Here is a 14,800-nt window from a genome sequence, read left to right as displayed (position 1 = left end):
CTGTCTCTGTGGTCCGCCGGACTCTCCCCACTGTCCAAGATGTTGTGCAGCCAGAGAGGTTGTACAAATCATTACCTCAGCGCCAGCTGTGGCCTCACCCTCTCGATTTAGGTACAGGGGCACTCCATCGGACACCGGATCCTTAACAGATCCGGGCGAACAGGTTCTTTGCCTAGGTTGTGCGCCGTGTTTGTGGACACCACGGGTTATTGCCATTCACCATTCCCGTCTATCCAGGCCGTGTTACAAAGCATCTTCCTCTATTAGAAACGGATTTGCCGCAGCAGCTGTCACAGCCTTCTCCTTTGAGCGGGCAGCCCGGCAGGGGATACATACGTACATGCACACGCGCACACAGGTTCACCTTTTTGGCTCTCGAATGTGCATCAAGGAAAGGGTCTCGACAGGGTGTTCATTCGGTAGCCGAATGAATCCCCCGCTCGGCTTGGGGAACCGTGATTGGCTCCGGGGTGGCGCCGTCTGATGCTTCCGGGCTATCCATCCTGCTCTCTACTGTACATGACGGTCAGTTGTCGATGCCGTCGGAATACCTCACGAGTTTTGCGGGATAGGCAGCCAGTGTGGTGTGGGATCTCAAGGGCCCGTGAATCGAGCATCTCTGGGCCAAACCCTAGATTCGATGTGCACCCTCCCACACAAACGAGCCCAGCGCCTCCTCCGGCGTCGTCGGGCTCGGATAGAATGAGTCAATCTCTAAACGCGGCCGGCCTACCCTGGACAATCCAGGCTCCCCTCGGGCACATTCGCATTGAACGCATTCTCGCCCGAACTTTGACGGTCAAGGGCAGACGGAGGAGATGATCCACCGTGATGTTCTCGTGCTCGGCCAAGCTGTTCACAAGCCTTGACGCTGCCTGCACCGCCGCCTGAATCTCAGCCGCTGTCGGATGGCTGAGTATAGATGACGCACCGCGAGACACTCCCTCCCTCACGGGACCTCGGTGATTCCAAAGATATCGGCGTGGTTCTTCGGAGGCAGCATCGGAGACTGCCCAGACGAGAAACCCCCATCATGTCTAATTCACGAACGCCTTGGAAGGACCCATGATGCTCCTGGCGTTCGTTCGGTATCCCCTCAACCCAACACCGGGTTTGATCCAACTCCCCACGTGGGTGAAGAAAAAAGGGATACACTAGCATGGAGGCACCACAAGACACATTGTGTTTCCCACCGAAAAATTGTAAAAAACAAATAATAACCACCATGACGAAGCACCTAGAGGATCTCTATAACACCGCGGTTTATCATGCACCCAATCTAGGTATCATCTCAGCGTCCGTGTCCCTTCCTTCATCATCAACTAACAGCATCGGAGACGAGTTTGGTCCTGCCGTGCCGCGTGCTCTCCCCCATGGCCCCCACATTCCGACCCCCGGCTTCTTCGGAGCCCCGCCCGGGCACGGAAGTTTCCATATGGATCTCATGAGAGGCGGTCGAGATTACGCGATGCTCGAGGCTGGGCTGACGCCCACCGAGCTCTGAATGTCTAGCTGACACGAATAGAGGTTCAAGCAGCAGCAGCTGAATTCTTGAATCCAAAGGGCTTATCTCAGACGAATCCTCTTCCGCGGTCCCGCCGGAACAGGAATATGCGCCCAAAGTCCCATTCCTTGTTCCTGTTCTATTAAATTCGAACCTGGATGGATGGTTGGATGTGACCGACCCGACGACCCCGGCCTCACCGTCAGATTTACAAAAAAGCACAGAACGTGGCTGCCTAGTCGTCCAGGGCACACCGTGCGCAGGCATGGCCCTTGTCGTCATTCCCTGACAGCACGAGGCGCGTTAAAGCCCATCATCATGGTCATCCAATATCCACGCGCCGCTCGATGCAACCATCAAACGCAAGGCAGCCCTGGGTCGCGCATCACAAGAGAGACTTTGACCGTTCCTATCAGGCAGCCTTCGAGAAGGCGTCAAGAAGGCGTCTGAAACCTAGAGGTTGCTGGAATCCTCCAGATCCTATCGACAGAAAGACCGCCCCCAAATGACATTTCCAAGTAAATGCCCCGACATCTGCTGGCGTTCCTCATCCACTCATGCATATTCCCCCCTCAAGGAAGATATAGCCCAACCAGGTAAACCTGAGTGCTGATCTGCGGTGACAGCCTTCTGCCCCTCTTGAGACGTGGTGAACCTTTGAGGGGCCATGGCGGGGCAAAACGATAAGGCGACAAGGCGGGCTTGCTCACCGAGTTGTTGTTGTTGTTGTTGTTGTTGTTGTTGTTGTCAATGACCATGAACCTTGGAAAAGAGGCCAGGCTGGCTTTTGCGACTAGTATGCTGCATGATAGAGACGTCTGACCGAGGAGAGGTTGAAGCTGAGAGGCTATTTTCGTAGACCATGTTCCTGTTGTTTTGCTGTCTCTATTCCCATTGTGACTCAGTCGTAAGTTTATTGTGTTACGTAGAGAAGCAGAGTAGAAGACATATTATTGTTACACGACTTGGAAGCTCACGCAACTGTCCCATAAACCACTCGCAAACAACGCGGCTTTAGCATGCATGGAAAAGGATCTGGATGGCAACCCGTACCACGGGCACATCAACACAGGTCCAACACCACAAGGCAGCCTGCCGCCTACTTCTTCCGCAAACACATCATCATCCAATGCAGAACAAATATTGACGACTGTTGCTACCCCTCGCGAGACCATCTTATGACTGACATCTAGTCTGTAGTCTCAAAACTCACCGTCACTACAACAACGCTCATCATCATGAGCCCTGCTTGCCACACTTCGTAGAGTCACATATTACTATCCTCAACTGACGAGGGAGGGGAGATCACCAAGGTAACACGTCCGGCTCATACAATGAAACTGCCATTTCTGTTTCAACCAGTCACCATCTCCAGGTTTTGAACCGAACATGACACTGCCGGTAAGAATGACCCATACTCGGGTGACCAAGCCAATTCTTCATATCTTTTTCCACATCATCTCCTTTGACCACGGCGTGACTAATGTCGGAGGAATCACAATCGTGTCATTGTACCGACCTCAACCGTTCAACGAGGCATGGTAAACGAGTCACAAGGTGTGACAGGTTGAGCGTTTTGTCATGAAGAACTTCACCGAACCCCATCTTCTGGGCCGAGTGCACCATACGCCGGACTGAGCTGAACTGGACTGGGTTGGAACCGGGGTTCTCGGACACGACACAATCAAGAGACCAGTCTGCACTGAGGGTTTTGCAAAATCCATTCAATAGTTACATACTCAATTACAATTGACCAAATAAAAGCCGGAACCGTTTGCAACTTTTCCCCTTCGCCGCCAAAAATGTCTTGTTTGATACCATTCTCCTGGTTTCCTCACCATTGCGTCCGCGGCAGCGAGAGAAGTTGACCCCTGTTGTGGTACGATCCACTCTAAACACCAGGCGATGCGGTACTCTAGGAAGCCATGTAAGTGCTGGCATCAACACCCTCCTTGGGGAATTCACTACTCTATGTTAGTATCCAGTATCACAGACAGGAAGCAACAAAACTTACGGAAGGGCGACCTCGAATCGCTTCTCAATCTCCTTCAGCACCTCCTGGTCCTGATCGGTGCTGACGAAAGAGATGGCCAGACCCTTGGTACCGAAACGGCCGGCACGACCGACTCGGTGAAGGTACGAGCTGGCGTCGTTTGAAAGATCGTAGTTGATGGCGAGGTTGATACGCTCAATATCAATACCTCGGCCGAAGACGTCAGTAGCAACGCAGATTCTCTTCTTGAACTCCTTGAATTCCTTGTAGCGACGGATACTGTGTGCTATTAGAAAACGGCCTCCATGAATATGCGATGACGACTTACCGTTCCTCCTGGCTGACACCCGAGTGAACAGCGATCGAAGGGAAGTTGCATTCCCGGAGTAGCTTGTCAAGCTCGGTAGCACGGACGGTGCTGCGGACGAAAATGATGACCTGGTTGAACTGCAGATCATCCAGGAGCTCGTTGAGCTTGCGGTTCTTCTCCTTCTCCTCCAGCTTGATGTAGTACTGCTGGAGACCGTGGAGGGTGAGCTTGGTGTCCTCGTCGACGTAGTGCTCGGTAGGGTTCTGCATGAACTTTCGGCAGATGGGCTTGACCTCCTCGGACAGAGTAGCGGAGAACATCATGACCTGCTTCTGCTGAGGAGTGGCGCGGAACACATCCTGAACATCGGTACGCATGTCTACTAAATTAGTGTCGTGTTGCATTGCGCACTGAGAAGTAGTACTCACCAGGCTGGTCAAGCATCTTGTCGCACTCATCGAGAACGAAAATGCGGACGCTGCCAAGGCGCAGAGCCTTGTCACGGACAAGGGCCTTAAGACGACCAGGAGTGCCGACAATAATGTGAGGGCAAGTCTCCTTGTTCTTCAAGGTCTCGACATCCGTCTTGATGGGGATACCGCCATAGAACACACCAGTCTTGATGTCAGGCATGTACTTGCTGAAGCGGTTGTACTCGTCCCGAATCTGGTAGGCCAGCTCACGGGTGTGGCACATGACAACGACCGAGACCTCTCCGTTCACAGGCTCGACCTGCTGAAGGGTCGCGAGGACAAAGACGGCCGTCTTTCCCAGACCGGACTTGGCTTGGCAGATGATGTCACCGCCGAGAAGAGCCTGAGGGATACAAGTTTGTTGGACTGTCGATCGAACCGATGTTAGAGCGGGTTTCTAAGAAGCAACGAACGACGGGTGCAATGTCAGGAAGTCCGTCCATCGTCGCAGCTTAGCCATTGCCAAATCTCGCAGTCTCCATTGAGATTGGTGGTTCATCAAGGCGAAATGATGATGCCACAACCGAAGATTCCCAGGTCGAACAGCTGCGCAAGACCCATGGGCATGGAGCGCCAAGAGTTCTGGTGTGCTGATCAAAGTGTTCCTCGTTTCGTCCATTATTTCAACCAGAATGATCCGTTCGCGTCAACCTCCTGCGCCATATCCGCTTTCACGCGATACGTTGCGACAGGCGGGTTGTGTTTTGCGGAGAACCACGTCTCACCCGTGGTCTGCTTCCGCCCGGATACTTGGACCATCTCAGGTCCCTGCTGAACCGCCTCCGACAACGACGACGACGATTTGTAGGAGAAAATGGCCATTTCTTCTTGCTTGCTTGCGAGATGGACGGACGCTTGAAGGGAGGGGATTTGATGACTTAGGGTATTAGAATATCAGGACTAACCCTCCGATGGATGTTCGAAACCGCAGTCGGCAATGGCGCGGAGGAGCTCGGCCTTGAGCAGGAAGTCGCGGAAACCGGTCGAGTGAATACCGACGTAGCTGCCCTTCTTGTCGACATTGTTGCCGGCGGCGAGCTCGCCCTTCTTGCCGTTCGAGGTGGTGGCGGCGGTCTCGTTGCCGCCGATCTCCTCATCGGAGTAGTCGATGAGATCTTCCTCGTGAGACATGATGGCGGTTGGTGTTGAGCGCGGGTTAGATTGTCGAATGCGAAGCTGCCGCGAAAGCTGTCCTTTTGCAGCGAGGTTGCGCTGACGTGCAGAACGCGATGCTCTCCACAAGGGGGTCGCGTCGCCGGGGAAAGAGTCGAAGATGCGGCGCGAACGTGCCACAAGATGAGGGAAACAGAGGAGAGTGATGGATTGAAAGAGAGAGAGAGAGGTGGGAGATGAAGAGGGAGCCCCAGTTGTCGTTCAAGGATGAACTTGAAAGGCTTTCTTTGTTTGAGGCTGAGGAGGGAGACGCCAGAAAGCAGGCAGGAGGGCCCGCTCGATCGCCCTCTTGACAAACAGGCCCGTGCACCGCGGCGCGCACGTGACGCGAGGCAGCCGTCAGCGACGGGAACAGTGCCAAGTTGGTGTTTTTGGCACGGACGGGCGAGAATCCTTGATGAATCTTCGAGATGAGTCTTTGCAGACTGAACTTAGAAATCACATACAAATCCTGACAAAGACTTGGAATTAATGGCCAAGGCCAAGGAGCCGAAAGGCGTCCAGAACCGCATCATCTATTCCAGAGCCTCCTATCTTTACCAAGCGGCCTCATACCTCGCCAGTCAAAATCGCCAACCTGGACAAGATGCTGCATCAAAATCCTCACCCTCAGGTCATGAGCACAGTGCTCCAGCACCAACAGCCAACGAACAAAGGGCCACGCAGAATATGTCTCGGCATATCGCCTCCAGCTTACGGGCCGTTTCTTTGAAGGCCCAGATTCGACAAAGCCCAGCCATGAAGCAGACCATCTGCAAATTCTGCGACACTCTCCAGGTTGAAGGGGAGACCTGCACCTCAACCGTGGAGAATGCCAGCAAGGGCGGGAGGAAACCCTGGGCAGATGTTCTTACGATACGATGCAAGACGTGTGGAAACGTCAAGAGGTACCCCGTCAGTGCGCCAAGGCAGAAGAGGAAGACCTTGCGAGGACCGAAGCCCGATGAGCCCATGGAGGATGTTTGCGACGAGACAAAGACTCAAGAGCCCACCCCAGGAACGACACCAGGGCCATGAAACAAGAAACAAAAGTTTGGATAACTTGATACCAATCTCCCGTCGGCTACGATAATATGCGAAGATCGTCAGAGCCGCGGAATTGGCGAGCCATGAGAACCACACTCAAGTCGGTCTTAACACCAGAACCCCCGGATGCCATACAACAAAGGATCATCTTTGGAAAATCACATGGGAGATGGTGTAGGGCTGGCTGTGCTCGCCCTTGAAGCCAAGCCTTGGAGCCTGAAGCTGAATGCTACGAACAAGGCCAATGTCTTGAATGCGAAGCGGCGGACCCCATCACAAGCACATGTCTGATAAATGCCCGAAGTGATTCGCCAACATAGATCCGGCGATGATAATAAGTCGCCGTAATAGAACATGGCTTAAGCCACAATACTTGTTTCTTTGTCTTAACCCGTTGTCACGTAACATCTCCATGGATACCAGTGATCCATCACTTCCCTGGCTGGCCAGCCTCTTTGACGCTTTCTTCTCCCAGCACCTTGCTCGCCGCCATGAACCTATCATCGTAAGCCATTGACTTGAACACAGGTTTGGGGCGATCAACACTTACAGCCCGCCATGCCAGCTGCCCAACCCCCTCATCGCCTCCGCCTGCACACTGGTCATGCGTAGTAGGTTCTCTGTATCGGAGAGGTTGGCCGAAAGTTGGGCGAGTTGCGAGTTGAGCTGTGCCTGTTTGTCACGGGAATGTTAGCGGAGGAAGTCACTGCTATGGCCAAAGACCTACGAGTTGTCTCGACTTGAGCGCGCTTCCGCTGGTCGCCATGCTCTGCCGCACCTGCGACCCGCTCACGTTTCGCGTAGCCATGATCGAGTTTCCTCTGACCTATAAATGAACCTCTTTAACTGCAAGTTCTCGGTCGTTGTGCCAAGTCTTTGTCCTGTGGCCCAAGTTCCGGCGCTCAGGCAGCCAGCAATGAAGTTGATGATAAAGAACGCCAACGCAGGAAGCTTGGAGTTTGGAGGGGTTTTGCGACGACCCGAACGTAGGGAAAAGCAAGAAATCAAGATTGTATGTTTGCCACGAAGTAGAGACGGATAAAAACCCCCGATATAGTCGTCGTTCTTATTCTGGGTGCTTGTTGTGATGAGAAGTCAGGATAGACCGAGAGTGGTGGTTGAACCTGGGGTTCTGCTTGGTTGGTCCGTGCACCTTCCCGACTTGGACGTATCAACAATCACTTGCTCGCTTACTTGGATGGAATGCATCAAGGGCTGCATCTATCTTCATTGTCTATCCACCCCTTTTCCTCAAAAACTTATGCATCTCATGTTGATTAATAACTTGTAGTAAATGAATGAATGTTGGGCCTCTTTTGTCTGTACGGTTCAAGACCGTCCTGACTCCGTTACGCACAGTTGGCGCCTTAATCATTGGCAGCTTTGTCTGCGTCTGATCTTTTATCAATATCAAAGTTGATTCTGAATAGACTCAAGTATTATGCCTTTTTAATAATTACTTTACTTTTGCACTCAGCATTTACACTTCTCCCAATTCGTTGTCAAGGCTCAACGCTCGTCCCCAATACCACGTCCTTCACATCCAGCCAGATCATATACCACCAATCACTCCACTGTCCTTGCTACTTTGTAGCCATCACTCATGAGGAAACCCTTCAAACTCGATTCATCGCCATCTTCTCTTTTATAACCATTCGTGTCTATGTGTGTTTCCCAAAGGATCCCACTCCTAGGCTTTCCCTTTCATTTCTCCACAAACAAACAAACAAACAACTCGCGATCAACAGAGTAACCAGAAAAGAAACAACCGTCCTTAGTCTAATGTGCTTGTGTGCCCCCAGTGAGAAAAACAATGCCTGTCATAGTCCCTCCCTGCTTGCGACGCCAGTCTGAGTTCTTCATCATGCCTGCAAGCATATGGGAGGGAACTCCAGTGAGAAGAAAGCAAAGACTTGTCCAGGTTATGCAGCGCCTTTAAGCCTCCCCATCCACCCCTAATCCTGGAAGCCTGACCGCTCGTCCCCCCGGTTCCAATGACGTTCCGCCAGTAGTATCCTGAGTCCAGGGTCGTGACACACCGAGACCATGCACATGCATTGGCTCAAGTGGAGGAGTGAAACGCCGCTCAGGGGCTGAGGGCCGATAGTCGATTATATGCTAAAAAGCACAGAACATCAAGTCCGATCCCAATGCAATATTACCAAAATGGGTTCCTTCTGTTTGATCGTTTCAATGTGTATGTACGGGTTGTGCCGGAACCGGAGCTAATTATGAAGACGTTGATCTTCCGAGAATAGTCCAAAGTGACCTTGACTTTTGTCGTGTCGTCGCGTGTTTTCGATGGATCTGAGGCGTATAATAAAAACAAAAAAAAAAGTGTCGTCCTTGTCGGGGTGCGTGTCGTGTGAGTAGGAAGCCAGAAAGGCGTATGTAATACAGGTAAGAAACTTCAAAGGCAGCCCCAACAACAGCGGGATACATGCAAATTCCTCTTAGAAGCGAGGCTTTTGAGGGTGGGAGAAAACTTAAGATGCCGCAACTCCCATGTTTCGGACATGGCTCGATTCTGTTTCCGAGGTCGGCTGTGCTGTCGTTTCGTCGGGGCCAGGATAAAGGTTAAGGACCACGGCCCTTCAAGTACAGCTTATCGCACTCCAATCGGGGGGCGCGGAGGCAGACTGCCCTGGCTGCTGTTTGCTGACTCGGATTCACCACTGCCCGCGCTGGCGCTCGCACTACCCGTCAGACTGCGAACATTCCTAGGTTTAGTTTGAGGGAGGGCGCTCACCCCAATATGTTGTTCAACTTGCTGTGGTGCTACTGCGTTGCCTTGGCCCGGAGGGTGTCGGGGAACGGGCTGGCGAACACCATCAGGTGGTGATGGTCGCCCGTTCATGCCTGGGCCATAACCATTCGGGGGAGATCCTCGTCGGCTACCGCCGCGCATCGATGGACTGTAGGGGTTTCCAGGAGACTGACTGGCCCGCCGAGGGTAGGCGCCGTTCATGCCAGGAGGTCCACCGGGGCCAGGGCCATACTGAAGGTCATCAAGCCTTGCAGCCGTAAGAGAGTTGGCCCGAGAACCTGCACTCATGGCACCACGGTCCACAGCTCCGTAGCGATTCGAAGAGCAACTCAAGAGAGGATCCTCCAGAATGTTCTCAGTCGTCATTGGAGCATGAGTATGCCCAACCTGGCTGGTGCGGTTGCGGCCGAAACTGGGTCTGAATCGCCCTCCTCGCGTAGGTGGTGGTAGGTTATCGGGGTTGCGGCGGAACTGCGCAGGGTTCTGCTCAGGGGCCTTTCGGTTCTTTCTCGAAGTCACGCTCATCATGTCGAAATTATCTGGGTCAATCAGTGGAGGCGCCGGGTTTGCGGTCGGATCAAAGTAGTCGTCGTCGTCGTCATCATCATCGTCAAACACCTGCTTGCTGTTGCGCATAGGATGAGGACCACGGCGGGGACCAGGTCCTCCAGGTCCTCCAGGGGGGCCGGGCGGCCCAGGAGGTCCACGTCGCATTCGCATCTCTTGCTCTCGAATGGCAAGTTCTCGCTGTCGTAGGGCCAGCTCCCGCTCTCGCAAAGCAATATCTGAGTTATCACCGGCCACGGAAGGCTCAGAGCCTTCAGGGATGTCGTCATATAATACAAGGTGTGAGAATTCCTCTAGGCTGTTTTCCTCAAGAGATCCTCTCCTCGATGGTTGGCGAGAGCCTCCACCATTCATAGAAGGCGGCGGTCGGGGATAACCATTGGGTGGCCCACCATTCATTGGAGGTGGTCCACGACGCATACCAGCCTGGCTGAGATTGGACGAGTTCCGTGGCCTGGGTTGGCGAGGTGGCATACCGTTTCCGTTGGGCATACCGTTCATCATGGGGCGATGGCTGTTCTGCGATGGCATTCGAGGCAGTTGCGGTGCGGTCGGAGAGCTTGGTGGCATGATGTTGGCATTCGGATCGCCCGGTTTAGGTCTGTTGCGGTTGACAGCATTTAGGTTATGGAGGATGGCGTAAAGGGTTTCGATTCTGGGAATGGAGACCTTGTTGTCGCGAGCGAGCTTGACGGGTGATCCTAGATAGGTCTCGATTTCCATCGGCCTCCTGGCGACGTAGTCCTGCCACATGATACTCTCTCCCGAGGCCTTGGTCATCTCGTCAATTGTCTTTTGCTTGAAATCAGCGTCGAATTTGCATCCATTAGCAGCGGCCAATCGAAGTAGCTCATCAAGAACTTCAGACACCATGTCCCTGACGCCAACCTTCTCGAGAAGAGCGGCATGGTTGGGAGTTTCGAAAATGACACTAATAGGATGGAAAGCAATGGGCCTGGAGAGCTGGTTAGTCGAGTTCGAGCCAAAGTGTGTAAGACATACCCCATCACCCTCTCATATTGTTGTTGGCGTATGTTCGGGGACACCTTGCATTCCACCTGGCCAGAGCTAAGGGTCACCGCCAAAGCCTGTGCCATATCCTCCTGGATAGACTGGGGGATGTTTTTATTCTGGCTGGCAGGTCCAATCCAGATATCTGTAGGTCCTTTGTGTTCAAACTCGCTCTGGCCAAGCTGTGTAAGCTCGGCACCAGAAACGAGTGACAGGACGACATTGGTGGGAAATCGCTCCTCAAGGGCAGCTTCGACTCCCAGCGTGTGGGTAGTGTTGACGAGAATACAAGTGTGCTGGGGGGTGACGACAGAATCGATTACGGAGGCGAGGTCATAGACATCCGGCAATGCCTTGACACAGAGAACAACGTAGTCGAAGGGGCCTTCGCGGGCACTGGCGGCGTCTTCGGGGTTTCGGACAACTGCAATTGGAGATAATTAGCTTTTGCTGGCGCAAAATGTGGTCGTGGGCAACGTACCATGCCGGGGCTTGAATCGTTCATTGCCGAATGTCGGTGACCTAAGAACTGGTCAGTGATTAATTCGTCCGAGGGAGGACTTGATTCACTTACTTGAACGATATGCCGTACTGTGCCACATGTTCGTACCCAGACTTCCAAACGAGCGTCACATCGCACGCGTTGGTAGCTTGTAGTCGCCATGATAGGAAGGCCGAGACAGGGTTGCCTCCCACTACACAGATTCTCATTAGCTCGTTGTCTGCCATGTTGAGAAGCGTAGGTGGAACGCTGCGCGAGCAACCGTCCAGGCGGTTGGCGTGAGGTTGAAAGATTGGGTGAGTAGAAGTGAAGATTGAAGTTGATAGAGGTTGTCTAATGTGAATAGATGGGAGGGGCCAGGTGGGTTGTAATGACGCGCCCAGTCACCGGGAGCTAGGCCTAGGTATGGAGGAAGAATTGCAGGAGAGAGAGGACGACAAACCTGATAGAATCCTGAGCCGGGGCGATACAGGCGCCATGGTGTCCGACGGGGACCTAATGTGGAATAGCGGGCTGGTCTGGTTTGAGGGTGTAGCGGGCGGTCTCTGATGACGGACCCGTAGCCTCGGGGCGTGATGGGTACCACAGCGCAACGAGGTCGGAAGGGATGGGGGCGCCTCCCTGGGGATGGCTGGACAAGGACAGGCCCAGTGGAGGCAGATTATCGTTTATTGCGAGCCGCAATGGAGAAGACAACGGCAGGACGGGGGTCCAGGACGATGGAGCAGGCTCAGTCGTGCATGTAGCGGATCGTGTCAAGGAAGCTATCGCCTTTCGGGTTGGGACGAGGCCAGTGAGGCGTCGCGACCACGGAGAACGGACGAAAGATGGCGGCGGAGGTGACAGTGGTGGGATCAGCGAGCGACAGGGCCAGAAATCGTGGCGGCGGCAGGATGGCGTACCGGGGTCGTGAGCGTCGACAGCGATAGGTGGTGTTGAAGCAACGAGAAGTCGACAGACAACCAGTCAATAGTGAGTGTGACCGGTGGGACGAGAGCTGAGATGGATGGTGACCAACGGGGGGGCGTGGGAGACTGTCTGGGGTTCGTAGGACGAGATAGGAGGAGCGAGTGTGGGCTGAGCTGAGCGAAGCTGGGACAAGAATTGGAGATTGATCGAGGCTGGAAATGGCGACAGACAGCGGGCGCGGAACACGTTGCGCGGACTCGGACTCTGGGCGTGGGAGTGGCCGTTGGGAAGCGATTTTCCCTTTGCAATCGTAGGCGACAGGCCCCGGACGAGCTGGAAATGGATCCCTGTGTTTTCTTTAGGTTAATCAGCGTCGGGTTGATGAAAGAGAGGGTCCTCTCGGTCTTGGCTTGGGCGGTGCGTGCGTGTCGTGGGTGCAAAAGATGGATATGGCCTGTGATTGATTGGGTCTGGACTTGAATTGGGGCAGCAGGGGTAAGGTGCCGCCGAGAGAAAAACTCAAGCACTTCGTGCAGTGTAGTGTAATGTCTACGGGAGTACCTCCTTGACTGTCCTGTACTTGGCGAGACAAGTACTAGGCATCGCAATCTCTCTAGAGACCGGGGGGAGGCCAAGATGCCTTGGAGAGGCAGGCAATATTGAGAGGGAGCAAGAGAGGTGTGGGAAAGAAGAAAGATAGTCGGCCAAGTACCAAGGGGGCCAAGCTTGCAAGGGGCCAGCAACAAGTATCGAGCAGGAGGCAGCGGGCAACAGGGAAAAGAAGACAAGGGGGGTTCCCAGCGGGATGTGCGATTTGCGGGAGTGGCTCAGCCCGAGTGTCGGTTGAAGGACAACGGCGACGATATCATGAGCTCCAAGTGGTGGGCAGGCTCAAATTGGATGACGGCGTGTGTGTGTGAGTGTGGGTGTGGGTGACCAGGGGAATGCGACCCCGGAAATGCTATCCCCGTACTTGCCGATTCCAAGGAAAGAATGCCAAAGCGAGGATGGGGGATTGGGATAGGGGAGTTGATGAAGGGTGTGGCTTCTCAAGGGAGGATCAAGAAAAGGGATTGTCACTGCGTTGATACTGACTGTCGAGGCGTAATGAGACTGGTGTAGCAGATGCAAGGCTCATGATCTGAGCGTGGAGGGGAGTGCAAAGGCAAAGAAAACAGAGTTTTTGGCTCTTCAACTCACCCACTTGTTCCTTAATTTTCCTCTCCTCTATCCCGATAGAATTCTCCCGAATTCAAGAGTGAGCAAGCCAGTGGGGTCGTAGTGACGAATGCTGACGATGACGGGAGGCCTTTGTTTCGAGATTTTGCGAGCTGGAGCTAGTGAGGGTCGGTGCGGAGTGGCCGGAGTTGAGGATGGAGAAGGACGGGAATGCCACGAGGAGGCACGCGAGATGAGATGCGTGACTTCAGCTGGGAACGACAATTGAGCTGAAAAGCAAGCTGATGGCCAAGCGTCGAGAGCTGAGAAGAAACTTCCTTCTGTTGCTGTCCAAACAAGAAGCAGCATCAACGGGTGCGCAGGTAGGTAGCAAACACCCAGGATGTCCAACAAAAAAAAAGAAGAAGCCAATATTCCCTTCTTGGATGTTCGTTCGTCAAAGAGAGGCGCCCGACCGGATACCGAGATTAATCGAACAATTCCAGGAGGGTCCCAAAGTCAGGGAATTATTAAAAATAAAAATAAATGGTCGTAGGTAGGTAGGTTGGTTGGAGGTTGTGGTCGGCGTAAGTTCGTTGGTCGTAATCGATCGTTCCTTCCTTCGATCTTCTTTCCCTATCCGGGTCGTCGCTTTGATGTTTTGTTTCGTCTTTTAGAGGATCTGCTCTGCCCCTTTCTCTTCCTCAACCAACACTCGATCAAAGAGGCACAAACGAGAAAGAGTCTTGACTGACGGCGACTTGCAGCAGCGCGCAATCAGTGTCGGAGCAAACACATGGAGAAACAAACGAGAGCACTTCGAGCACGAAAACGAGCGAGGGAGAGGGAGAAAATTTGGCGACCCAAGGGAGAACCCAAGGGACTTGGGCGCATGCTAATGAATACGAAGTCAACCCCAGAAGCGAAAGTTGCCAGCGCGTTAGACGGGACCCTGATTGATTGCCGTCCATCCATCCATCCAAAGTGTCCGGCGACATCATCCGCACTGGCATGGCATCCTCATCCCCATCTTCATCCGCCGTCCACCACATCCCTATCAGCATCCCTACCGGCATCACCCCGCCCTCACACTCCGTGTGTACGGCACAGGTACTGCTGACGCAGGCACGCATTACGCACTGGGACAGGTACCTGATCAAGTTAGTTGGCCCCTAACCAGCATCTAGGCCAGGCACCGAAACCCGTTGAATCCTCCTGCCCCGATATCGTACACGCTCTATATGTGGATTGGCTGGCATATATTGCCATTCTTCTACCTCTGGGTCGACCGATGGCTGACGTGCATTGAAACAAAATATCCACTGCCCGACCAACAACAACAAACAACAACTCATGTGTTGCGGTGTGCCGCAGCGTTCAAACTCGCTGCCAGCAATGGACGAATCC

General features: G+C 53.6%; 4 protein-coding genes across 4 annotated transcripts; 1 reads left to right on the top strand and 3 right to left on the bottom strand.

The window, feature by feature from the left end:
* Window positions 1-3,419: 3,419 nt before the first annotated feature.
* On the bottom strand, window positions 3,420-5,411 carry NCS54_00417900 (Hypothetical protein; the record flags this gene model as incomplete). The annotated part of the gene is made up of 5 exons (XM_053149726.1): window positions 3,420-3,468; window positions 3,519-3,776; window positions 3,826-4,186; window positions 4,236-4,646; window positions 5,186-5,411. The coding sequence occupies 5 exons, from the start codon at window positions 5,409-5,411 to the stop codon at window positions 3,420-3,422; spliced, it is 1,305 nt and encodes a 434-aa protein (XP_053005701.1).
* A 513-nt stretch (window positions 5,412-5,924) lies between these two features.
* NCS54_00417800 (Hypothetical protein) lies at window positions 5,925-6,470 on the top strand (the record flags this gene model as incomplete). Its single annotated transcript, XM_053149725.1, has 1 exon — window positions 5,925-6,470. One exon carries the CDS (start codon window positions 5,925-5,927, stop codon window positions 6,468-6,470), a length of 546 nt encoding a protein of 181 aa, XP_053005700.1.
* Window positions 6,471-6,909: 439 nt separating this feature from the next.
* NCS54_00417700 (Hypothetical protein) lies at window positions 6,910-7,287 on the bottom strand (the record flags this gene model as incomplete). The annotated part of the gene is made up of 3 exons (XM_053149724.1): window positions 6,910-6,976; window positions 7,030-7,151; window positions 7,207-7,287. 3 exons carry the CDS (start codon window positions 7,285-7,287, stop codon window positions 6,910-6,912), a joined length of 270 nt encoding a protein of 89 aa, XP_053005699.1.
* Window positions 7,288-9,084: 1,797 nt separating this feature from the next.
* Window positions 9,085-11,805, bottom strand: NCS54_00417600 (Hypothetical protein; the record flags this gene model as incomplete). The annotated part of the gene is made up of 5 exons (XM_053149723.1): window positions 9,085-10,768; window positions 10,816-11,248; window positions 11,306-11,346; window positions 11,399-11,519; window positions 11,769-11,805. 5 exons carry the CDS (start codon window positions 11,803-11,805, stop codon window positions 9,085-9,087), a joined length of 2,316 nt encoding a protein of 771 aa, XP_053005698.1.
* Between the last annotated feature and the right edge of the window lie 2,995 nt (window positions 11,806-14,800).

The sequence above is a fragment of the Fusarium falciforme genome, chromosome 3, assembly GCF_026873545.1.
Source record: "Fusarium falciforme chromosome 3, complete sequence".
NCBI lineage: Eukaryota > Fungi > Ascomycota > Sordariomycetes > Hypocreales > Nectriaceae > Fusarium > Fusarium falciforme.
Note: the sequence above shows the minus strand (reverse complement) of the source record. Positions and strands in the feature narration are given on the sequence as shown.